Source organism: Podarcis pityusensis (assembly GCF_964106645.2).
Source record: "Podarcis pityusensis genome assembly, chromosome: 15".
Classification (NCBI taxonomy): domain Eukaryota; kingdom Metazoa; phylum Chordata; class Lepidosauria; order Squamata; family Lacertidae; genus Podarcis; species Podarcis pityusensis.
This window is the reverse complement of record NC_138040.1, coordinates 1565067-1588825: the sequence shown is the minus strand read 5'-3', so window position 1 is coordinate 1588825 and position 23759 is coordinate 1565067. Positions and strand designations below refer to the sequence as shown.

Sequence of the window (23759 nt, the reverse complement as noted above, 5' to 3'; positions counted from 1 at the left end):
ATAATAAAATGGCACATTTAACTTTAAAACATTTCACTTGACTCTGCGAAGTGTGTGTGTGTGGAGGGGGTGGGGGGGGTGGAGAGCGGCTTCTTAGCCCACGAGGCTTCATCCCTTTCCATCTTCTTTCTTTTCATTTAAATGAATCAGAATGTGAAATGACTTCTCTTTTAAGAGTTTATTGTTCGGCTGTGAGTGGCACTAATGTGGCAGGGACTTTGGGGCTGAGGGACAATCCCTATTCTCAGTCCATCTGTTATAAGGAGAGTTTGGCTGAACATATGAAGCGCCTGCAGGATCAGGCCAAAGGGGGGGGGGGGCTCATCTAGTCCAGCATCCCATATTCACAGTGGCCAACCAGATAACCCCCCAAAAGGAAGCCCGCAAATGGGACCTGGCCTTCTTCGTGAGGAATTGGGTAGAATCCCATCTGCATCTTTGACGTGACATCACCGTCCAATCAATGTCCAATTTTCATCTTTTAAAAACCAGGGACTAGTGACTTGGCTGGTTTTTAAAAGATGAAAATTGGGCATTCATGCATAGCTGTCAAAGTTTCCCTTTTTTAAAGGGAAATTCCCTTATTCTGAATAGGATTCCGCGCAAGAAAAGGGAAGAATTGACAGCTATGCAAGACATCACCTTGCCAACAAAGGTCTGTATAGTTAAAGCTCTGGTTTTCCCAGTAGTGATGTATGGAAGTGAGAGCTGGACCATAAAGAAGGCTGATCGCCGAAGAATGGATGCTTTTGAATTCTGGTGCTGGAGGAGACTCTTGAGAGTCCCATGGTCTGCAAGAAGATCAAACCTCTCCATTCTGAAGGAAATCAGCCCTGAGTGCTCACTGGAAGGACAGATCCTGAAGCTGAGGCTCCAAGACTTTGGCCCCCTCATGAGAAGAGAAGACTCTCTGGAAAAGACCCTGATGTTCGGAAAGATGGAGGGCACAAGGAGAAGGGGACGACAGAGGACAAGATGGTGGGACAGTGTTCTCAAAGCTACCAGCATGAGTTTGACCAAGCTGTGGGAGGCAGTGGAAGACAGGAGTTCCTGGCGTGCTCTGGTCCAGGGGTCACAAAGAGGCGGACATGACTAAACGACTCAACAACAACAAGACAAATTCCAAGGCCAAAATCACAAGGAATAGTGCCATGAGAGAAAACCTCCAGAGTCATTTGTGGTCCTTGTTCTTTGCAGACTGACAGCTGGTGTCAAAACACGCACATCAGTGTTTATGATGCCACAACACAAAGAGGATAGATCTGCTCATGTACAAAATCCCAGACTCTGCCCATGTGGGGCAGCCTTGTTGGGTTGTGGGTCTTGGTGACCACCCCAGATATCTTTCCATTTTGTGATACTTCTGCTGTTGTTCATTTCCATCAACCCGTTGGTTGAGTATTCATTCTGACTTGTTTGTGGGTAAGTTCAGAGGATGCACCCTGCATTTAAAGCACATTACTTCCCCCCAGGAATCCCAGGAACTGTAGCTTGCCCTTTGCAGAGCTGGAGTTCCTGGCACCCGTTGCAAAGCACAGTTCCCACGACCCCACCTTTTTCTGTGCTACCTGGAATTGCAGCTCCGTGATTAAATCCCACCTAAAAATAGTGTTAGTCTTGAAGTGCCCGTATCCATCAACCCCACAGTTATCTTTCTTCCCTAAAGACCGTAGCTGGAGAATAAAATGAGGAGTTGAAAATTGCTCCTCCAATGCTGTCTAAGCACATGTATCTTCGTGAGGGATTCCCCCCCATCTGAGGAGCAGGTAAAAAAGGAAAGTCAAAAATAGAAACCACAAATTTTGTTTTCAACAGAAAGCAAGCATGTTATTTGGACAGAAACTGTCTCGTACAGTTAAAAGCTTCAGTACTTTCCATATATCTGGCCAATGAGTTAAACTTTATTACACTGAAAATACTGAACTCTTCCCAACAGCCTTGTTATTATTTGCTAATGCTGTGGATTTTCTCTTGCGTTAAAGAAAAAAGGGGGAAATAGCAGCAAGCTTTCACTCATTCAAAAAGAAATTATTTCTTAGGAGTTGTTCACATACACACAGCTGGCCAGGGTTTCCTGAGATTTCAAATTTCTCAGTTGGAAGATGAGGAAGGGGCATCCATTTCTTCCCACCTCCTGTCAATTTGGGGGTTTACAAGGGGGCCTTAAGCTGGGATGAGAAGCGGCTGATCTGAAATGGGACCAGGTCATAAGAGGGCTCCTCACCCAAGCTCAGCTGGCAAAGGATCTTCCCAACAACAGGGGCAAACTTGAACCCGTGACCTGTGGAAGAGAGACGAAGTGAGAACAGATGCGGACAACCAGCTGCTGCCGTCGGCGTAGACAATGCCAAGCAAGATAGACCAACCGTCAAACCCTGTTTGCCAGCTTCTTGCGGATCGGGGCTCCACATCTGCCTTGCATGCAGAACGTGCCGGGTTCAATCCCAGACATGTCTCCAGGCAGGACTGGGAGACACTCCCGGCATGAAAGCCTGGAGAGCCATTGCTGCCAGCCAGTGTAGGGATGATAACTGAGTTAGGCAGACTGATGCTCTGGCTCATTAGAAAGCAGGCTGCTATGTTCCTTCCCCGTTTGGATTTTTGTTCTAAGGACATAAAAACTGCCCTGTGGTCTTCGGAGGAAGGGCAGTATGCAAATTTGATAAATAAATAAATGAAATAAATTGGAAGGGGCCACTGGATCAGGCCCATGGCCCTGTCTAGTCCAGCATCCTGTTCTCACAGTGACCGACTAAGGGCCTTTAATTGGAAATTGCTGCTTCCGACTCTGGAGGCAGATAGTAATAATAATAATAATAATAATAATAATAATAATAATAATAATAATAATTTATTTATACCCCACCCATCTGGCTGGGTTTCCCCAGCCACTCTGGGTGGCTTCCAACAAAACACTAAAATACAATAACATATTAAGCATTAAAAGCTTCCCTGAACAGGGCTGCCTTCAGATGTCTTCTAAAAGTCTGGTAGTTGTTTTTCTCTTTGACATCTGGTGGGAGGGCGTTCCACAGGGCGGGTGCCACTACCGAAAAGGCCCTCTGCCTGGTTCCCTGTAGCTTTGCTTCTCACAGCGAGGGAACCGCCAGAAGGCCTTTGGCGCTAGACCTCAGTGTCCATTCCTCTTTTAAAGCCATCCAGATTGGTGGTCATCGCTGCCTCCTGTGGCAGGGAGTTCCATAGTTTAAAAGAAGTCCTTTCCTTTCCTCTGTCCTGAACCTTCCAGCATTCAGCATCACCAGCTGAGTTCTTGTGTTATGAGAGAAAGAGATAAGCTTTTCTCGGTCCGCTTTCTTCAGGCCCTGCATAGTTTTACACTCTTCTATCCTGTCATATCTTACTTGTTTTTTCTCCAAGTTAAAATGTCCCAAATTAGAAAGCTGCCTTATACTGAATCAAACCGTTGGTCCATTTAGCTCAGTATTGTCTACACTGACTGGCAGCAGCTCCCCAGAGTTTCAGGAAGAGCACCTTCTTGCCGTCCTCCGTTCCTTACCTGAAAATCCTGCCCCGATGGCGATATTTCTAAAACGCGGGTGGCGATCTAACACAAAGTCCTCATCCGGGGTGTTCTGAGGAGGGCGTTGGTGATGAGAAAGAAAAAAAAAATCAAGCTATGTTAAGACATAAATACATACGGTAAAGGTAAAGGGACCCCTGACCATTAGGTCCAGTTGCGGATGACTCGGGGGTTGCGGCGCTCATCTCGCTTTATTGGCTGAGGGAGCCGGCGTACAGCTTCCGGGTCATGTGGCCAGCAGGACTAAGCCGCTTCTGGCGAACCAGAGCAGCGCACGGAAACGCCATTTACCTTCCCGCCGGAGCGGTACCTATTTATCTACTTGCACTGGGATGCTTTCGAACTGCTAGGTGGGCAAGAGCAGGGACCAAGCAACGGGAGCTCACCCCGTCGCGGGGATTCGAACCGCTGACCTTCTGATCGACAAGTCCTAGGCTCTGTGGTTTAACCCACTGCACCACCCATACATCCATTGCTAGGAGCTCTCAAATCTCTTTGATTTGAGGAATTAGCTGGTGGAAAGTGCAGCCATCAGTCCCAGACAAGGTGACCATGTGCGCAGTGCACAAGGTTTAGGCAGGGGTAACTTTTTGGGGGGGTCTCAAAGGCATCGGGGAACCTCCTTGCCAAAATATGCTGCCTCTCCAACCTTCTCCATCTGCTCTTTCCAGCCCCGGGTCCTTCTCCCCATCTGCCTCCACTCGAAATCAGGTTGCCAGCTTTTTAGGAGTGGAAACGTGGCTCTGCTCCTCCGCCTTTAAGTGCAGAAACGAAAGGGGAGCTTTGCTCATCACATCTTTCCGGGCCAGAAAAAAGCTCCCATCTGTTTAAATTTCCTCTGTGTCGGGCTGCTGCTTGCTACATGCTTCGGAGCAGAGCCAGAGGGGAAAGTTGGCAATCCTGCCTCTCGTGCCCCCTCCTCATCCCATCCTGCTTTGTCTAGCTGGAGTTTTAGACTGGATCCTCAGCTTCTCACTGCAGTCTCTTCCTCCCTGGTCTCCCAGCTTCTGTGAATAATGACCCCCTACCAAACTTAATTGGATTGCCCCCATTTCTATTCCTGGCAAAACTCCAGCCAACATAAGGATTGCTCTGCGGCTGGTAGCATCTAATCCAGATTCCGCCAGGACACTTAATGGCCCAGGCATGATGGATTGCTTTGTCCCCAGCGCCTGCCACTCCAAGGTAGACTGCCCCTTGACTATGGAGGCTCCATCTCTCAAGGGGGGATAATAGCTCCTGATAGCCCTCGCTTTTGTGGGTTGGTTTTTTTGTCTGTTTCCATTTTGAAAAGCTCTCTGGGCCTCTGGCAATCACTCTGAAGTGAGAGCCGTGAGTTTAATTATACATCATTTGAAGAAGTGCTTCCATCATCGGTCCTGAATGAGCCTCCTGCCAAGCAATTTTCATATGGCGATCCGAGAATGATGGGAGAGAGAGAGAGAAATGTCCGCTTATCTTGATTGTTTTTATCAGTGGCATCAAAGGCAGAAATCCAACAGGCGAAGCCTTCCTCCATTGCAACACCTCTCCTTTTTTTAACACGCCGGTGTGAGAGGCGTCTCTCTAGAAACGTCTACAGTCTCCTCCACCGTGTTCAGGAAATAATTCAGCTCAAAGATGCTTGACCAGGAGGAGAGTTGATAGAAGGAGGACATGTGGACCCTTGCTAAAGCAGCTGCGCTGGCTGCCCATCTACTACCAATCAGGTTTTGAGGTTATTGCATTAATTTACAAAACCCTGATCAACTTAGGTCCAAGACACCTCAGGGACCTCCTGAACCCTTTTATCCCAATTTGATCCCTGCAGGAATGTCGTTGGTCATCCATAGAGTTGGTGAGGCTCGGTTGACCACAATGAGAAACCGAGCCTTTATTGGCGTTGGTACACTCCTGCGGAACTCTCTGCCACTGGAAATTCAGCAGGCATCTTCCTTGCCAACTTTTAAATGCCTGCCTATGCAGGCCTATGCAGACAATTAATAACATATCCTTTCACAGTGGTTAATTGAGGTCTGCTTTTAACGCCTGATCTTGTATGGTTTTATGTTTTCATTTCTGCAAACTGCTTTGTTTTGCTTTTTAATCACGCAGGGCATAGACATTATATATGTATATAAATAAATGAATAAACTCCTTGGTCGTTGAATGGGCTGTTGCTGGGTGGTGGAGCTTCTGATGATGCTTACCGTATACATGCAGCGCTCCTGAACAGCTGGCTTGGGTTCAAGCCCCGGCAGATACTTGCTCACAAAATCCTGTAGGATGAGGAGGTCAGGAGCAGAATAGCCTGGCTGGTCAGGATGGTCGGGGTCCACGGGGGTGCCATAATGGTAGCAGACCTGTGGAAGGCAGGGGGAGAGCCAAGCTGCAGATCCACAGGGCAGCAGTCAGGAGGTGCCGGGTTCAATTCCAGGTATCTCCAGCTAGGGCCGAGGAAGACCCCTGTCTGGAGTCCTGGAGAGCCGCTGCAGCCCTTAGCCAGATGGCGAGTCAGCCCATGGTCTTTCTCATTTTAAGGTAGCTACAGAGGTAAGACTGAGCTGGGGCAGAAATTCAATCCAGTTCACATTGAAAGGAGAACTTTCCTAATTCACTACACAGACCTTCCTCTCCGCTGCTCCAGAACCCAAACCAATGAATTCATATTGCAGGAAACGAGTTTCCGGCATTGATTTAACTTATTTCATACAATTTATATACTGCTTGATTGTAGAAAAAACACCTTGGAGCCATTAAACATTAGGAAGAACTTTCTGATAGCAAGAGCTGTTTGACAATGGAACGGAGTAGCTGGGATGAGGGTGGGCGCTCCCTCCTTGGAAGGTTTTAAACAGAGGCGAGATCACCATCGGTCAGGCCTTGTTTAGCTGAGATTCCTGGGGTTAGACTAGATGGCCGTGGGGGGTCCCTTCAAACTCTACAGCTCTTGGATTCTATGGAAACAGCAGCCATCCTTTGAAATCCATGCTTGAGTTTTGCAGTGCAGTTTTCCCAGGGGTCAGTAAATATTTTCAGCAGAGGGCTGGTCCACTGTCCCTCCTCAGACCTTGTGGGGGGCTGGACTATATTTTTTTGGGGGGAATGAATGAATTCCTACACGCCACAAATAACCCAGAGATGCATTTTAAATAAAAGCACACATTCTGCTCATGTAAAAACACACTGATTTCCGAACCGTCCGCGGGCTGGATTGAGAAGGCGATTGGGCCGGCTCCGGCTCCCGGGCCTTAGTTTACCTACCCATGAGTTTTCCAGTTAAGGAGCATAAACCGAGGGACGCATGCTATTTTGTGAACTGCTCTGATGTCTTCGGATGATATATAAATTTAATAAATAATAAGGCAATAACCTGCTAGAGTGTGCATGAGAGAAATCTACACGGAAACGCCAAAATTTAGAAGCAAATACATGGCAAACTGATGCAGAAATGTGGAGAATTGGGAAGCCTCTGCCGACTGCCTTTGTGTCCCTGATCTCGCCTCCTTCCCCACCGCCACCAGGTCCCTTCCTCTCACCTTGACAAGACCTGGGTACTCGCCAGCTGGCAGCCCATAGAGATCTCGCTTCTCCCCGTTCAGGTTGATCCCGAGGAAGCAAGGCAGCTTCTCCAGGAGGCTTGGGGGGCTCCCAGCTTTTGCCCTCCAGTAGCAGACAGTGATACGCAGAGGCTGGAGGGAGGAGGGAACCACAACATAAAAATGGGGCTTCTTCTGTGCCACCTGCCTTCCTTCTGGCCCGCGTGGGGGGACGACATGTCAGGGCCTGCTGCTTACCTGGAGAGGCAGGTGCAGCCCCAACGGGGCCAGGAGGCGGCTGGCCCAGGCTCCTGCCGTCACTACGAGGTGTTTGGCACGATACTCCCCTTGGCTGGTGGTCACTGTGATCACGGCCCCAGGAAGGATCCCGTGGACCTTCTCTCCATCACGGATGGTCCCTCCGTAGCGTTGGAACTGGTCCTTGAGGGGAAAGTGGGGAGAGTGGTCATTTGGGGGGGAGATATTTGGGTCAGGCTCTGCCCCCTCCTGCCATTAGCTAAGAGTGTGTGGCTGTGTCTCTGACCCTGCCCACTGAGGCTGCGTGGTCTTTGGCCCCCGCCACCCAAAAGAAAAGCTTTCCCACCTTGCAAGAAGTTTTGTAAGGTGTGTTATTTGAAGTATTGCAAAAAAGACATTGAGGAGAATTATAAGTTAAGGGTAATTAAGGTAAAGGTAAAGGGACTCCTGACCATTAGGTCCAGTTGTGGCCGACTCTGGGGTTGCGGCGTTCATCTCGCTTTACTGGCCGAGGGAGCCGGCGTACAGCTTCCGGGTCATGTGGCCAGCATGACTAAGCCACTTCTGGCAAACCAGAGCAGCGCACGGAAACGCCCTTTACCTTCCTGCCAGAGCGGTACCTATTTATCTACTTGCACTTTTTAAAATATATATATATAATTTTTATTAACAGGCCAATCAAATCACATTAATTCCAAATCACATTAATGCCAAATTATACAGCCAGATTTTTAAATTTTTGTTGGGGGTACCCACACTTCAAGCTCCGAAAGGGGTCCAAACATCACTCATGTTGCTGCTTTAATTAAACAGTTCTATCCAGTTCTGTCCAGATAGTCTCTTTGTTACTTTCCTCATCTTCTTGTTGTTATCATATATTCCTTTCTTTGCGATCTCTGATAATCTTCACAAGCGGGTTGAAAACAAACATCCTCTGTGTGGGTTTTACACTCTCCAAAAGTCATATCACATAAAGAACAGACACCATTTCCACACCTCCGTAAAGAACATTCCCTCCGTCTGTCCATTGATTTCTCCAGGCTTGCCAAACATATCTCAGGGGGCCCTGCCAGGTCAAGATCACATTCCGATAACCATACATTCACATTCCGATGACCCTGGTCCTCCTCCCCCTCGTCCTTCTATGGGCAAGCCTGTCTTAGCGAAACACCATTTGTAACTGCGTCATAAAACTTTCTTTCCATTCCCCGATGTTTCTACCAGTCCCCTCTTTGATCAGTAATTCATTTCCACACAGATCTTGATCTCCTGCTTGTGATTAATAATTTGCAACGATTCTTCTCTCTGGAGGGGAGGGTTATTGGTACTCACATAAGACAAAAAAAGAAAAGTTTTTTCCTCCCCCCCTTTCCGTTTCACTCCAACATACCAGTCTTTTAATGATGATTCTTCACTTGATTTATTGTTCAGCCCGTCGCTCCGCTCACAGAGATCCATTAATCAGCAGTCTTTACTCCCGATCTTCACTTGATGTATATGCATTAGCTTCTTTCCAATTATATATTTCCAATTATATATTTCGAGCTAATGCGAACCAGTGCGCGAATTAGAGACAGCGTCAGGGAGAGCCGGCCTCACTCGAGGGCTTTGTGCCAAGTGCCCACACCCCCTTCTTTCGAATCCGGGGGTGAATTATGGACACAGCTGGCAAGGCAGTCCCCCCCCCATTCCCTTGGGGGGGTAAGGGAGGCTGCATACTCCCATATCAGCCTCTTAATTACCTCGTGTGGGTCGGAGAGATGTTATTGCCGGCCATCTTCCAATGCGCCCCCTGGTGGCCCCCTTATCTACTTGCACTTTGATGCGCTTTCAAACTGCTAGGTTGGCAGGAGCAGGGACCGAGCAATGGGAGCTCACCCCGTCGCAGGGATTCGAACCACCGACCTTCTGATCGGTAAGTCCTAGGCTCAGTGGTTTTGACCACAGCACCACCCACGTCCCTTAAGGATCATTAAAGGTAATAGGAAATTTAAAAATGCATAATAAGTGAGAAAGAACAGAAAATCATCAGAGGGGTTGACGGAAGTCCTAAAATATTGTCTAAGATGAGAAGTTATGTTGTATGAATTTTGGAATTGATATGTTAAAAAACCAATAAAAATGTATAAAAGAAAAGAAAGGAAAGGAAAGGTTTTCCACCTCTGGCTTTGGGTGTAAGTAAAGAAGACAGGCCCCTGCCTGCAAGGAGCTTACAGTCAAGAGTTCTGGTGATGAGGGAGCAAAGGAAGAATGTGAGAGGCAAGAGTGAGAACAAAAAGAATTGGGATGAAATCTCTCTCTCTCTCTTGCCACACCCTTGTTACCTGGCCAGCTTTTACCGCCTTGTCAGCAAACAAGATCCCGGCGGTGTGATCACACACAGCCACCTCTCCGGCACGCAGGTGGATTCCTGGGAATCTTTGGGCCAAGCTCTCTGCTGTTAGTGCTTCGCTGGGGACATGATTGCGCTGCATGGCATCCCAGAACCTTTGAAACGCAGGGTTGTCCTTGCGCCCCAGAACCAACATTGGTGTTTGCCTGTAAGGAGAGAGGATGGGTTTGCAGTTGAGGCTGCTGGAGTGACCTTGGAGGAGGCTGGCTTTCTGTGGGTGGGGAGAAGAAGCTTATGGGGTTAGGATCATATAACTGGGGAGTTGAAAAGGAACGCCAAGGGCCATCTAGACCAACCCCCAGCAATGCCGGAATCCCTGGCAGGTGGCCATCCAAGCTCTGGAGTCCACTGCCAAACACCTCTTACTGTCAGAAAAGTCTTTCTAATGTTTAGTTGGGATCTTGACATTTGAGTCCATCAGTTTGGGTCTTACCCTCTGGAGCAGTAGAAAACAAACCTGCTCCATCTCCCATGGAACAGCCCTTCAGATATTTGAAGATGGCTCTCACATTCCTTCTCAGTCTCCTCTTTTCCAGGCTAAACATACCCACTCCTTCAACTGTTCCTCATCAGGCTTGGTTTCCAGACCCTTGATCATCTTGGTCACCCTCCTCCTGCTTGTCGACATCCTTCTTAAATTGTGGTGCCCAGAACTGGAGACAGGACTCCAGGTGTGGTCTGACCAAGGCAGAAGAGAGCAGCAGTCTGCCTTCCCTCAATCTGGACACTAGACGTCTCTTGATGCAGCATAGAATCAAGAGCTGAAGACCATCTGAGGTCACCCCCCAAGGCTGGTGAGGAGGAATGTGGCCTGGGGAGTGGCCTGAGGTCAGGATACAGGGGTCTGGGGGGTGCATTTGCCCCCTGGGCCCAGAGGTTCCCTGCTCCTGCATCAAAACACAACGGGAAAGGTTCTGTCCCCACAGTTGCTGCCGGTCAGAACAGGCAACACTGGCCAAGGTGAACCATCGCCCTGAAACTGCTCACGGAGGCAGCTTCCTAGAGAGGCGTTGCCAGCCGGTCCTCACAAACAGAGCTGGCGTCAGGGAGACGGTGCCAGCCCTTCCCTGGGCCTGTCGCTAACAAGATGGATGGGTCTATTACGTCTGACCCTGGCGAAATGAAAAATCATTTAGACGTGCATTTCCTTAATGGCGCTTCCTTTATAGAGTCACATAAATTACAGGGGGAATCTGTCTTGGCTCTCAGTGGGGCAGGGAGCGTGTCGGAGGGGCAGGAGGAGGGGGGAAGAGGGATCTAGAGTCAGGTCTGGGCATGGGGGGGGAGAAAATATGCTACTTTTGGAGAGAGGGAATGTAGAATGCAGTGGCAGAACATCTGCTTTGCATGCAGAAGTCCCTGCTTCAATCTCCCATGGCGCCTCCAGGTAGATCTAGGGAAGACCCCCTGCCCGAAATCCTGGAGAGCTGCTGCCAGTCAGTGCTGACAATACTGAACTAGAAGGACCAATGTGCTGTCTCAGTATAAGGCAGCTCTCAAGTTAAGTCACAGAGAGTCATGAGGACTAGAACCTTGCGTTGTTTTAAGGTGAAAGGCAGTGGTATTTCTGGACTTGGGCTTGGGGAGAGACCCCCTGCAAGAAACCCCCTTCCAGTCAGTGTAGTTAGTAGAGTGTCCTGAGTGAGATGGACCCAGGGGTCTGACTCGCTAGGAAACTGATTCCTCTGTTACCATTTTAACCATTTATCACGAGGACTTAAGAGCAAGGCAGAGTCCTCTGTTCCAGCCTATTTTGCTGATGAATCACTTCCAACAAGGACCTTTGACAGTGCAATAAAAAAAAACAAACGTATCAAGCAATTGCATATTTGGAATCAACAAGGAAAATGCCGTATGTGTAGAGAGTTGAAACAGTTCCATATAAAAAATCATGTATACTATTGCACGCCATCCAATCTCTGAGCGGTGTGAGATTTCCAGGGTTTGTGATTCCTTTTGGGATTGCGGCACAGCCAGCGGAGCCTGTGGTGTCTTTAGGATATATGGTTCGTTGGCACAACCTGAGCCTGCGATGGAGGGGTTCACAACATGAACATCCCAAAAGGGTCTCGTTTCTCCCACAGCCACAGCTGTCAGGAGTGTGTGCTGGAGCCAGGCCCTGTGACCAGTAGGACTTTGCAGGACAGGGGCCTTCCTAAGTTTGTTCTGAAGAGGCAAGGTGTGGCCGCACAGGTGAGGCTGATTGGTAACTCACAGCACCTGGTGGCAAGAGCCGGGAAGGGATATACGGTCAGCATTTCCCTTCGGCTCTTTGCCACAGCAACATGCTTCCTGCCTTGCTGCGTTTGGCTTCTTGCTTCCTGATCCGTGAATCTCGGCTTCCTGACCCTCAGACCCTTGACTTCTTGACTCCCAGCTCTCTGACCTTCAGACTTCCTGACTCCTGGCTTCTGCACCCCTGTTCCTGCTCCCACCCTGCCATCTTGCCCCCGGTCCTGACATCCCCTGCCGGGACTTTGCTCGCCTGTGAACCAGACCGCGGATTCAAATCAAACCTCATGCTCTGCCTCTCCAGTTTTTCCAGCTCGCTGCTTTACTGCCAACTCAACTCTCTGGTTTTTGTCCTTCTAACTAACTGCAAACTGGGAGGCCGATCCATTTGGCGTCTGGCACCGAGCCCCCTCTCCTTTGCTCTCTTAATGTCCCATCACCCAGGTGATCACCTGAAGACAGAGAGCTGGCCTGGCTTGATTAGCTGTTAACACTCGCTGGATCCAGGAATTTAGCTACGCCCAGGAATACCTACACACACACTTAAAAGGCCCTGCTTGCTTCTTCGGCAATGCTTGTGAGGAACCAGCCCAGGCACAGGCAAACTCGGCCCTCCAGATGTTTTGGGACTACAACTCCTATCATCCATAGCCAACAGGACCAGTGGTCAGGGATGATGGGAGTTGTAGTCCCCAAATATCTGGAGGGCCAAGTTTGCCTGTGCCTGAACCAGCTTATCACTCTGCTATGATTCCTGCATTGCAGGGGGTTGGAATGGATGACCCCTGGAGGTCCCACAATTCTATGAATACACAAACAAAGACATATGTGCATATACATTATATACCATTTCAAATACGCCTGAAGCACAACCACAGAGGGACCCCACTTCCCCTCCTCACAAGAGCGCCCCCCTTCGGTCCCCCCATTTCTTCCCGGAGGCTCCTCACCTGTGGAGTTTGGTGCCTGCCTCTTCCTCCAGCTCTGCCCAGAGGCGATAGGCCTCTCCCAACATGGCCGTGTAATAGTCCTGGGGGTAGGCGCTGCGGATGATTCGGCTCTGTCCATGGGAGCTTCCTCGGGTGTGGGGCAGGGGGAACTTGTAGGGCAAGAGAAAGAGAAGGAGGCAGCCTGAAACCCCAATGGTCTGACTCAGTAGATGGCCGCTTCCGGCGTTCCAGCAGAAGGGGGCCTGTTTTATTCCATTACAGCTGAAGTACTCTCATTTTAATAGGTAAGCTGGCCTGAAGGACTTTTTATTTACAAAGGTGGGATGTAAAAGTTATAAAATATACATATATCGGTGTGGGGATGCATTGAAGCAGCAAGTAAGCAAGTGAGAGGACTCTGTACTCCCGGTGGAGTACAGGATCAGGTTTAAGGGGCTGGTTTTGACCTTTAAATCTCTATACGGCCTAGGACCCTCATACCTACGGGACCGCCTCTCCGGGTATGTCCCACAGAGGACCTTACGGTCTTCAAACAAAAACATCTTGGAAGTCCCGGGCCACAGGGAGGTCAGGCTGGCCTCAACCAGAGCCAGGGCCTTTTCAGCTGTGGCCCCGATCTGGTGGAACGCTCTGTCCCAAGAGACTAGGGCCCTGCGGGACTTGGCATCTTTCCACAGGGCCTGCAAGACAGAGCTGTTCCACCAGGCCGTTGTCCAAGGCACAGCCTGACCCCCTCCTTCTGTAATCCTCACAGAACTCTAGCCCAATGGTTGCCATTAATTTGATTTTGAATTGATTTTAAAATGAATTGATTTTAGAATGCTGTGTTACTTTTATTGTTGTTAGCCGCTCTGAGCCCGGCTTCGGCTGGGGAGGGCAGGATATAAATAAAATTTATTATTATTATTATTATTATTATTATTATTATTTTATTATTATTATTATAATAAAAATATTCTCCCCACCCCCACCTGGTGTCCCAGAGACAGATTGCTTTCAAGTGGGACAGGGAACCTAGAATCCTCAGACGTTGTAAGACCACAGCTCTCTTCATCCCTGACCATTGGTCATGCTGGCTGGGAGCGGGTGCTGACGAGAGCCAGAATCCAACCCCATCTGGAGCGTGACAGGGTCTCCAGTCCCAGCATTAATGAAGCCGCTTGATTCTCCCTTCCCTTGGGAAACATACACAAGGACCAAATAAATTAAGACATAAATCAGAGAAAGCTGGGAGCTGTTTCCATTGAGAAGCGAGTCGCTGCTGCCGGCCAGTGTGAACAATACTGAGTCAAATGGACTGGTGGTTTGAATTGGCTTAGGGCTGCTTCCTGAGCGCCTGGTATTGTACAATGAGGGAGGGGGCTGCCTATGTGGGATAAAATGCCCCCACCCCCCGGCCTTTGGGATGGTAGCAGCATTTTCGGAGGGGTTTGTGGGTGGGTGTTTGCAAAGGGGCATACCTGCTCCAGCAAGAGGGTCTTCTGCCCCCTCTTTGCCAAGTGGTAGGCAGCAAAAGTGCCCTGGATCCCTGCTCCCACCACGATGGCGTCGTAGAAGCGGCTGGGCCCAGCTGTCTCTGGGGTAGCCATAGCCGATCTTTCTCCCCGACCGGGCTTTGCTCCTCTCTGTGGGGAGCTGAGCCAAGGGGCAGAGACAAAGTCCAGAGTCCCAACTTGGACGCCACTCAGTAACGAGAGAGGAAGCTGTTTACAGGGAGCTGGGCTGTTGGCCCAGCTGGCCCAGTACTTTGTACACAGACAGGGAGAAGTTCTCTGGGGTTTCAGCCCCCCCCCCCCCCCGGGGGGTCTGGACCTGGAAGATTCTGCATGCAAAGCTCTATACCACTGAGCTGTAGTGCTGCCCCTGAAAATAAAAGAAGGTTCCAGTCCTCATGGAGGAGCATGAGACTCTTAATTTCAGATTTGTGGGTTTGAGCCTCAAGTTGGGTAAAGGATTCCTCCATTGCAGGGGTTTGGACTAGATGACCCTCGTGGTTCCTTCCAACTCTACGATTCTGTGATTCTTTGACTTAAGCCAGGGGTCAGCAACCTTTTTCAGCTGTGGGCCGGTCCACCGTCCCTCAGACCATGTGGTGGGCTGGACTATATGGGGGGGGGGGGGATGAATGAATTCCTATGTCCCACAAATAACCCAGAGATGCATTTTAAATAAAAGGACACATTCTACTCATGTAAAAACATGCTGATTCCCGGACTGTCCGTGGGCCAGATTGAGAAGGCGATTGGGCCGGATCTGGCCCCTGGGCCTTAGTTTGCCTACACCTGACTTAAGGGCTGGTTTAAACAGGGACACAGGAAGCTGCTTTTTACTGAGTCAGACTATTGGGCTATCTAGTTCAGTAATGTCGACACTGACTGGCAGCTTAGACGGCTTTAAAAGGAGCATGAGGCAAATTCTTGGGAGGGCAAAATCTATCAGTGGCCTACTGGTCATGACAGCTAGACCGAACCTCCAGGAGCACAGGCAGTGAGTACAAATTGCTGGGGAACCAAAGGCAGTCAGGGCTGGTGGCTTTGTGCCTTACTTGTGGGGCAGACAAATCTGTCAGGTTTGTTTGTTTCTCTTGAGTTTCTTATTTTCTTATTTCACACACACACACACACACACACTCCTAATACAGAATTATGGACTTGTACTGTTGGAAGGGCCCCCCAATGGTCATCTATCCCAACCCCACTCTCAATGCAGGAATCACAGCTAAAAGAATCCCTGACAGGTGGCCATCCAACCTCTGTTTAAAAACCTCCAGTTTATATTCATTTCACTACGCATTTTTTTGACTGAGGTGCTGACTTGCAAAGTTCAGAGTGCGAATTCTGCAGGGATTGTCGCGCTCCACCTTGCGTAGTGCATTAAGATGCGCGTCAAACTGAATTTCTCCCCACCACATCCCTACCCAGTGGGCTTCCCATCGGGGCACTGGGTTGGCTGCTTTGGCAAAGCAGGTTTGCGGGGTCAGACCAGCCTTTGGCTTGATCCTGCAGGGGCTCTTCAGATGTTCCCTGGACCAGACAGAAGCAAACAGCCCCAGAGCTGTGGATCCCAGACTTGCTTGCACAGCAAAAGCATCACCAAGTCTCGGAGGCAGGCAGGTGGGCGATGCCCCAAGGAACTGCCTGGATGAGATGATGGATTAGGGCCCTCCTCTCTCTCCACCTGCGCCTTTTGGCCTGTCAACTCTCCTCCCCGTGGTCCAGCGGCTCCATCTGTTAACACCTCCACTCCTGCTCTGGGGACTGGGTTATTATTTTTTCCTCCTGCGTTTGTACCAACCAGGCCTGCCAAGCAGAGCACACCGGGCACCGAGCGACCGCCTTGGCAGCCGGTCTGTTGCAGCAAACTAGGCCAAGCGAGACGCAGTCCCCCCCCCCCTTGGTCCGAGTTAAGTTGCAGCACAAATCCTGGAGTCCAGGAGGGAGGTTTAACTTGTATTGATTTATTTGTTTCCTATAACTTAGACATCGCTTGATTGCTTTTAACAAATTTTTTAAAAAGACTCAAGAGCAGTTTACGAAAAAGAGAAAAACTATAAAGTTACTGGCAAGGAGAATTAATGGCAATTTAAGACTTGCAAAGAGTTAAAATAACAAGAAATAAACTCTCACCAGCTTTCTAAACATCTGGGCAGGCTCGACTAAAGGAAAACATTTTCAGCAGGCGCTGAAAAGAGGGCAGAGAAAGTGTCTGCCTGGCAAATAGTGAAATCACCCTTCCCAAAAGACAGCTGGTGGCTGCAACTGAGGCTTCCTTGGAGCACAGGGATGTAAGAAGGTGCCTGGTTCATCTGGTTCAGTATTGCCTGCACGGACTGGCAGCGCCTCTCTGGGGTTTCAGCGTTTCCCAGGCCTGCCTGGAGATGCTTGTGAGCATTGAATCTGCGACCTTCTGCATCCAAAGCTGGCATTCTACCACTGAGCTATGAACCTTTCTGTGAACATCATGTAAGATTCTAGTCCTCATGAATTTGAATAAAGGGCTGAATGGAATAGAAACACAGGAAGCTCTTCCTTATACAGAGACAGGCCGTGGTCCATCTACCCCAGTACTGGCCACACTGACTGGCAGCAATGGCTCTCCAAGGTTTCAGGTGGGATATTGCCCCCCCCCCCGCCCTACTGGTGATGCCATTGGGGTTTGAACCTTGGACCTGCTGCATGCCAAGCAGATTCTCTGCCAGAGTGACAGCCCAGTACAAGGTCTCTTGCCCACCCTGGCAGCTGGAGTGCTGAAACAGCAGCCTGCCAAGTGCTGGGAACTCTGGGAAATGTAGTTTTAGTCAGATTAGCCTCAACCAGAGCTAGGGCCTTTTCAGCACTGGCCCCGGCCTGGTGGAACGCTCTGCCTCATGAGACCAGGGCCCTGCAGGATCTGATTTCTTTCCACAGGGCCTGTAAGACAGAGTTGTTCTGCCTGGCCTTTGGCTTGGAATCAACTTGATCCCCTTCCCCTCTTTCCTTTTTCCTTTCTCCTTCTGTGGCGGAACTCCTATTTGGGGGCTTCCCTGGCTTTTTTCTGGCCCATGTAGGACCAGTCTGGACAGTTGGCCTTGGTGAAGACTTGACATTTTCATCCCCAAAAAAGTTTTTGATTTGAGTTTCCATTGAAATGAGGCTGTATTTTAATGTATTTTAATCTTGTTTTTGGGGACGTTGGTGGAGCTGTGGGTTAAACCACAGAGCCTAGGGCTTGCTGATCAGAAGGTCGGCGGTTTGAATCCCTGCGACGGGGTGAGCTCCCGTTGCTCGATCCCTGCTCCTGCCAACCTAGCAGTTCGAAAGCACTTCATGTGCAAGTAGATAAATAGGTACCCCTCCAGCGGGAAGGTAAACGGCATTTCCGTGCACTGCTCTGGTTTGCCAGAAGCGACTTAGTCATGCTGGCCACATGACCCGGAAGCTGTACGCCGGCTCCCTCGGCCAGTAAAGCGAGATGAGCGCCGCAACCCCAGAGTCGGCCACGACTGGACCTAATAGTCAGGGGTCCCTTTACCTTTACCTAATCTTGTTTTTAAGTTGTATTTCAATCAATTTGTTTGTAGAGCCAGTGTGGTGTAGTAGTTAAGAGTGGTAGATTCGTAATCTGGTGAACCAAGTTCGTGTCTCCACTCCTCCACCTGCAGCTGCTGGGTGACCTTGGGCCAGTCACGCTTCTCTGAAGTCTCTCAGCCCCACTCACCTCACAGAGGGTTTGTTGTGGGGGAGGAAGGGAAAGGAGAATGTTAGCCGCTTTCAGACTCCTTCGGGTAGTGATAAAGCGGGATATCAAATCCAGACTCTTCTTCTTCTTTATATTGGGTGTTAGCTGCCCTGAGCCTAGTCTTGGCTGGGGAGGGCAGGGTATAAATAAAATTTATTATTATTATTATTATTATTATTAGTTTTCAGGGCACTTTATTGATGCCCCACGCACAAAGAAGTCTGAAGAAGTACTAAGCATCCAAGAATTCCAGTTCACAAAACTGAGCCAGGCTGTAGGACGAGGAATTGTATTGGTGCAGGATTTGCCCTGCATGGGTGCTGGATGTCATTGGCTAAATGATGACACAGAATCATAGAGCTGTAGAGCTGGAAGGGGCCCTCCAAAAGTCATCCAGTCCAACCCCCTGCAATGCAGGAATCACAGCTAAAGAATCCCTGGCAGGTGGCCATCCGATCTCTACTTAAAAGGCTCCAGTGAAGGAAATGTGTCGCTGTGGGTACCACTTTTCAGCCAACATGGTTCGTAGGAGTAAAATGATATTTGCAGGTGGACCCCAGCACTGTCTCCTTCCCCCAGGGGTTGGACCTCTTGAAGCATGCCAAATATTAGAAGCCCCTTTCTAAGTGCCGTTCTGCTGGGGGTTTTTCTTTGGGGGGAGAACCCTTTTCTCCTTTGGAAAGCGCTAACTTTATTAGTACAATAAAAACAATCAATTTAATCCTCGATGGATTTGATGCTTATGTTAATTACACACCAAAAAAAAATTAGCTAGATGATATTACGAAACATAAAAATGCTAGAGGGTAATTATTGTAGCTTTTAATTATAGCAGGTAAGCTTTCTTTCTTCCTTTTTAAAGAAAAATTAGGGTTGTATCAAATCTACTCAGAGTAGACCCTCTGCAACGAATGGCCCTAAGTTACTCAGGCCCATTAATTTCCCTTGGACTCCTCCGATCAGGGCTAACGTCAGTTGCAACCCATATAATTTTATTTAATCAGTATTAAACATACAATTCAGCAATATAAAACAGACATACAGAATCTCCCTACCTCCCTAAAATAAAATAGAGATAATCTTCTATTGTACTTTCCCTCACACTCTAACCACTAAATTCCACCGGCTTTAAATCCACATAAGCGCTATTATCAATTATACCAGCAAATCGTTTCCAGGTATTCCTGATTCTCTCCCGACATACATGGCTCCTAAGCTCCGTTTATTTAGCACTTCTAAATACCTTTTCTGATTCCTCAACATAGTTGTCAATTTAATCGGATTTAGCTGCTCCCAGCTTTCTCTGATTTATGTCTAATTTATTTGGTCCTTGTGTATGTTTCCCAAGGGAAGGGAGAATCAAGTGGCTTCATTCATGCTGGGACTGGAGACCGTGTCACGCTCCAGATGGGGTTGGATTCTGGCTCCCGTCAGCACCGCTCCAAGCCAGCATGACTAATGGTCAGGGATGGTGAGGGCTGTGGTCTTACGATGTCTGAGGATTCTAGGTTCCCTGCCCCACTTGAAAGCAATCTGTCTCTGGGACACCAGGTGCCACCTGTGTGAGTTCCTCTGGCACCAAGGGATGTTCAGCTCCCATGGCCCCCTGGGTGCCAGGGAAACTCATGCTGCATCCAGCTCCCGTGGCCCCCAGGTGCCAAGGGAACTCATGCTGCGTCCGGCTCCCATGGCCCCCAGGTGCCAAAGGAACTTATGCTGCGTCCGGCTCCCATGCCCTCCGGGTGCCAGGGAAATTCATGCTGCGTCTGGCTCCCGTGGCCCCCAGGTGCCAGGGGAACTCATGCTGCATCCGGCTCCCATGGCCCCCAGGTGCCAGGGGAACTCATGCTGCGTCCGGCTCCCATGGCCCCCAGGTGCCAAGGGAACTCATGCTGCGTCCGGCTCCCATGCCCTCCGGGTGCCAGGGAAATTCATGCTGCGTCTGGCTCCCATGGCCCCCAGGTGCCAGGGGAACTCATGCTGCGTCCGGCTCCCATGGCCCCCAGGTGCCAGGGGAACTCATGCTGCGTCCGGCTCCCATGGCCCCCAGGTGCCAAGGGAACTCATGCTGCGTCCGGCTCCCATGCCCTCCGGGTGCCAGGGAAATTCATGCTGCGTCTGGCTCCCATGGCCCCCAGGTGCCAAGGGAACTCATGCTGTGTCCAGCTTCCCGTGGCTCCCATCATTCCCCCTCTTCAATGGTGGTGGTGTCAAATAAAGCTTACATATTAAAATTAGAACACATCCCCTGTAACAGAATAAAACAGACCTCCTTCTGGATGTGAAACAGGAGCTCTACAACTGGGCTACAGTTGGAAAAGGGTTTAGAAATTAAGCAGAAGGATTCGAAACCTGCGGGATCAGAGATTCTTAGAAGACTGGAGTAAATATACGAACTATATGAAAAGTAATTGTAATGAACAGATTACGTTGGAAGGACTGCAAGAAATTTTGTAAGGAGGATTATTTGCAACATTGCAAGAAAGACTATGAGGAGAATTATTATGGTGGTTAAGGACAATTAAGAGTAATGGTGAAATTAAGAAAAGCAGAATAAGTGATAAAGAACGAAAAATCGTCAGAGGTGTTGATGGAAATCTAAAACATTGTATAAGATGAAAAGTCATGTTATATGACTGTTGAAAATGATATGTTAAAAAAATCAATAAAAATGTATATATAAAAAAGTGAAAGCGTTTAGAAAAGGGCACCCAAAATTATCCAGGGATGGCACGAGTCCCCTATGAAGAACAGTTGCAGCATTTGGGAAATTTTTAGTTTGGAGAAAAGGAGAGTAAGAGGCAACATGGCAGAAGTTTATAAAAGTATGCCAGGTGTGAGGAAAGTTGATAGAGAAAAGTTATTCTCCCTGTCTCCTGACACTGGAACTCAGGAACATGCAATGGAGCTGAACACTGGAAGATTTCAGATAGATAAAAGAAAGTCCTTCACGCAGCGCAAACTGTGGAACTCATTGCCACAGGAGGCGGGGATGGCCACCCACTTGGATGGCTTTAGAAGAGGAGCGATTGAAGAAATTTGTGGAGGAAAAGGCTGTGAATGGCTACTGGCCCTGATGGCTCTGCCTCCCCAGTCGGAGGCAGCAAAGCTGGACACTACAGGAGCGGGTAGCTGCTCTTGTGCTGAGGTCCTGCTCAGGGCCAGATTTACGTGCAGTCATGCCTCATGTTACGTTTGCTTCAGGTTGCGTGTTTTCAGGTTGCGTCCTGCGGCGACCCAGAAGTACCGGAAAGGGTTACTTCTGGGTTTTGTCACACGCATGCGCAGAAGCAGCAAATCGTGAGCTGCGCACACGCAGACACGCAGGCGTGGGTTGCATTCTGCTCATGTTGTGAATGGGCCTCCGGAACAGATCCTGTTCGCAACCAGAGTGTGATGGCCTGGGAATCTGATTCAGAAGCTGAACCTGAGGAGTCCCAGCCTGCACAGGAGTCCCCGCCTCCAGGGCTGGCTGAACTGGGGCAGGGGCTTGAATCTGAAGGGCCTGCACCTGTGCCGGGTCCTCAGGAGCAGACACCAGATGTATCCACTCTGGCTCCGGAGGTGATTGAGGACCCATCGCCTGCAGGTGTGCCTCTCCCAGCCCTGTCAGGGGAAGGTGAAGCTGCCCCTGGGTCCAGTAACCCTCCAGCCTCTCCTGAGCTGCAGAGGCTCAGGGCAGAGAGGCGGAGGGAACTAAGTTCTCTCAGGAGGAGTGCTCGCCTTAAGGCCAGGAGAGGTGGGTCACTTGTGGGCCGGGACTGCCCCTGGCCTCCGAGAAGATAAAGGCCAGTCATCCCAGTCCCAGGTTGCGGGAGCAATGATGCTGGAAACCTGTTTCTGCCAGCACCCAGACCTGTTTTTCTGGAGTTCCCGACCACGCCCGGCTTCTTGCTTTGGACCCCGCTTCCCCCTTGGTGGACAGTCTCCAGACCCTCGGCCCAGGACCGGACTTTGACCACGCCTCACGGTAACCCCCCCCAGCCCAGCACACAGAGGTACCGCTGTATAAGCTAAACAAGCTATAGCTTAGGGCCCCACTCTCTTGGCCCCACCCAAAAAAATTCACTATTAATATATTTCTTCTTCATTGTATTTCAATTCCGCAATTACTTTGATAAGATACATATTTTGTTATGTGCAAATGGCTTTAGATACCTATTAGGTCCATCAATTACCATATAGCATTTATTCAACACATTTATTATTGTTGTTGACAAAGGACAGCTGGACATATAAAGGGCCCCATTCCCTTCAGTAGCTTTGGGCCTCATCAAACCTAATTCCAGCCCTGGTCCTGCTTGTAGGTTTCCTGTAGGGGTACCCGGTTGACCACTGTGAGAAGAAGGATGCTGGTCTAGATGGGCTGTGGGCTTGATCCAGTTCTTCTGCTCTGCAGCCATTCCCTTATCCAAATCCACAGCAACCTGCTCTCACCGATTTGTGAAAAGTGCAAAAGCGGCCGCCCTCCAGTCTGGCTGTTGACCTCCTTCCCTCCCACAGGACCGGCTCTGTCCCTTTCACCCCGACCCTTCTCCAAGATGAACTCGTCAGGCCAAAATCGGAGAACCAACTTTGAGGGCCTGACAGCTGTAAGCCTCTGGCGCTGTGTCCTTGCATTAACTTTGATGCTTCTCATCTCATTCTTTTTTAAAAAATGGAAATATAAATGATGCTCGGAGGAAATAGACCAGCAGACCTTTCCTTCTGCAAAGGGAAATGATCCACATCCCCCCCCCCAGCCCCCTCCGATTTAACTCCTGTCAGGATGACTCAACGCCTCTCTCTAATTCCCTTTTTTTTTTGAAAACATCTTCCAGACCTGGTTCTTGATATGAATAATGATGCTGATGCAAAAGTCAGAGGGGTGTGTGTCGTGGGGGGGGGGGGGGAGCCAGCAGACGGTTGTGCTTATGTAGTCAGCAATTTGCTGTCTGTGGCCAGAGGCATTTGAGAAGCGGGAGAATGAGAGCATGTATTGGGGTAATATTGTGCTTTCTGACTGACGGATCACAGGGAGAGAGAGAGAGAGAGAGAGAGAGAGAGAGAGAGAGAGAGAGAGAGAGAGAGGAGGGAAAATGGAAAAGAGATTGAATCTACCTGGACCCAGGGAGCTAATAAATAAATCAGGGTAATTCCCCAAGGTTCACACTGGGAGGAAGACCCTCTGGAGGTGTTGTTTGGAGAATGTGGGTGGATTTTGGTCAGAAACTACTACCCTGGAGAAGAGGAGGCCTGAACAGACTCACCTCTTCCAGGTAGGAGGTGGGCAGGCAGCTGTTCACTTGCAAGCAGCTGTGCAAGCAAAACTCTCCCCTGGAGAGGAGAGGGGGTTGAGTTGCTGTTTCTTAATTTTGCAACCTTGAGAGTTACCTTCAAATGTTTCCTCGGAGGGAAGGGGGGGGGTGGCGGAAGCAAAAAAAGCCAGCTTCTTTCAGGAAAGGCTCAGAGAGTTGTGGGCATCGCCACCGTCGCTTTTGGAGTTTGAAGTTCCTAGTCCTTGCTGTGCAAAGATGGGGGCTGGAAGGGCATGTGAGCGTTGGGGCGTGTGGAAACATAAGAACATCAGAAGCGCTTGCTGGATCAGGCCCAAAAGGCCCAGTCTAGGCCAGCATCCTGTCCTCAAAGGGAACAATCAGAAGCTGCCAGGG

The 23759-nt window shown here is 49.5% G+C and overlaps 1 protein-coding gene across 1 annotated transcript; it reads right to left on the bottom strand.

Moving 5' to 3' along the window:
• Positions 1-1800: 1800 nt before the first annotated feature.
• Positions 1801-14535, bottom strand: PIPOX (pipecolic acid and sarcosine oxidase). Its single transcript, XM_080983871.1, has 8 exons — positions 14352-14535; positions 12892-13040; positions 9642-9855; positions 7318-7500; positions 7060-7212; positions 5731-5883; positions 3518-3593; positions 1801-2281 (listed from the first exon to the last, which is right to left on the bottom strand). Exons 1-8 carry the CDS (start codon positions 14478-14480, stop codon positions 2151-2153), a joined length of 1188 nt encoding a protein of 395 aa, XP_080839997.1. The 5' UTR covers positions 14481-14535; the 3' UTR covers positions 1801-2150.
• Positions 14536-23759: the final 9224 nt, after the last annotated feature.

Excerpts from the sequence above, each read along its gene's own strand:
- PIPOX (XM_080983871.1), bottom strand. The coding sequence starts at position 14,480 with ATGGCTACCCCAGAGACAGCTGGGCCCAGCCGCTTCTACGACGCCATC. Across the intron at positions 13,041-14,351 it reads AGACCCTCTTGCTGGAGCAG|TTCCCCCTGCCCCACACCCG; the intron begins GTATGCCCCTTT and ends TTGCCCTACAAG. Across the intron at positions 5,884-7,059 it reads AGTACCCAGGTCTTGTCAAG|GTCTGCTACCATTATGGCAC; the intron begins GTGAGAGGAAGG and ends TGCCTTCCACAG.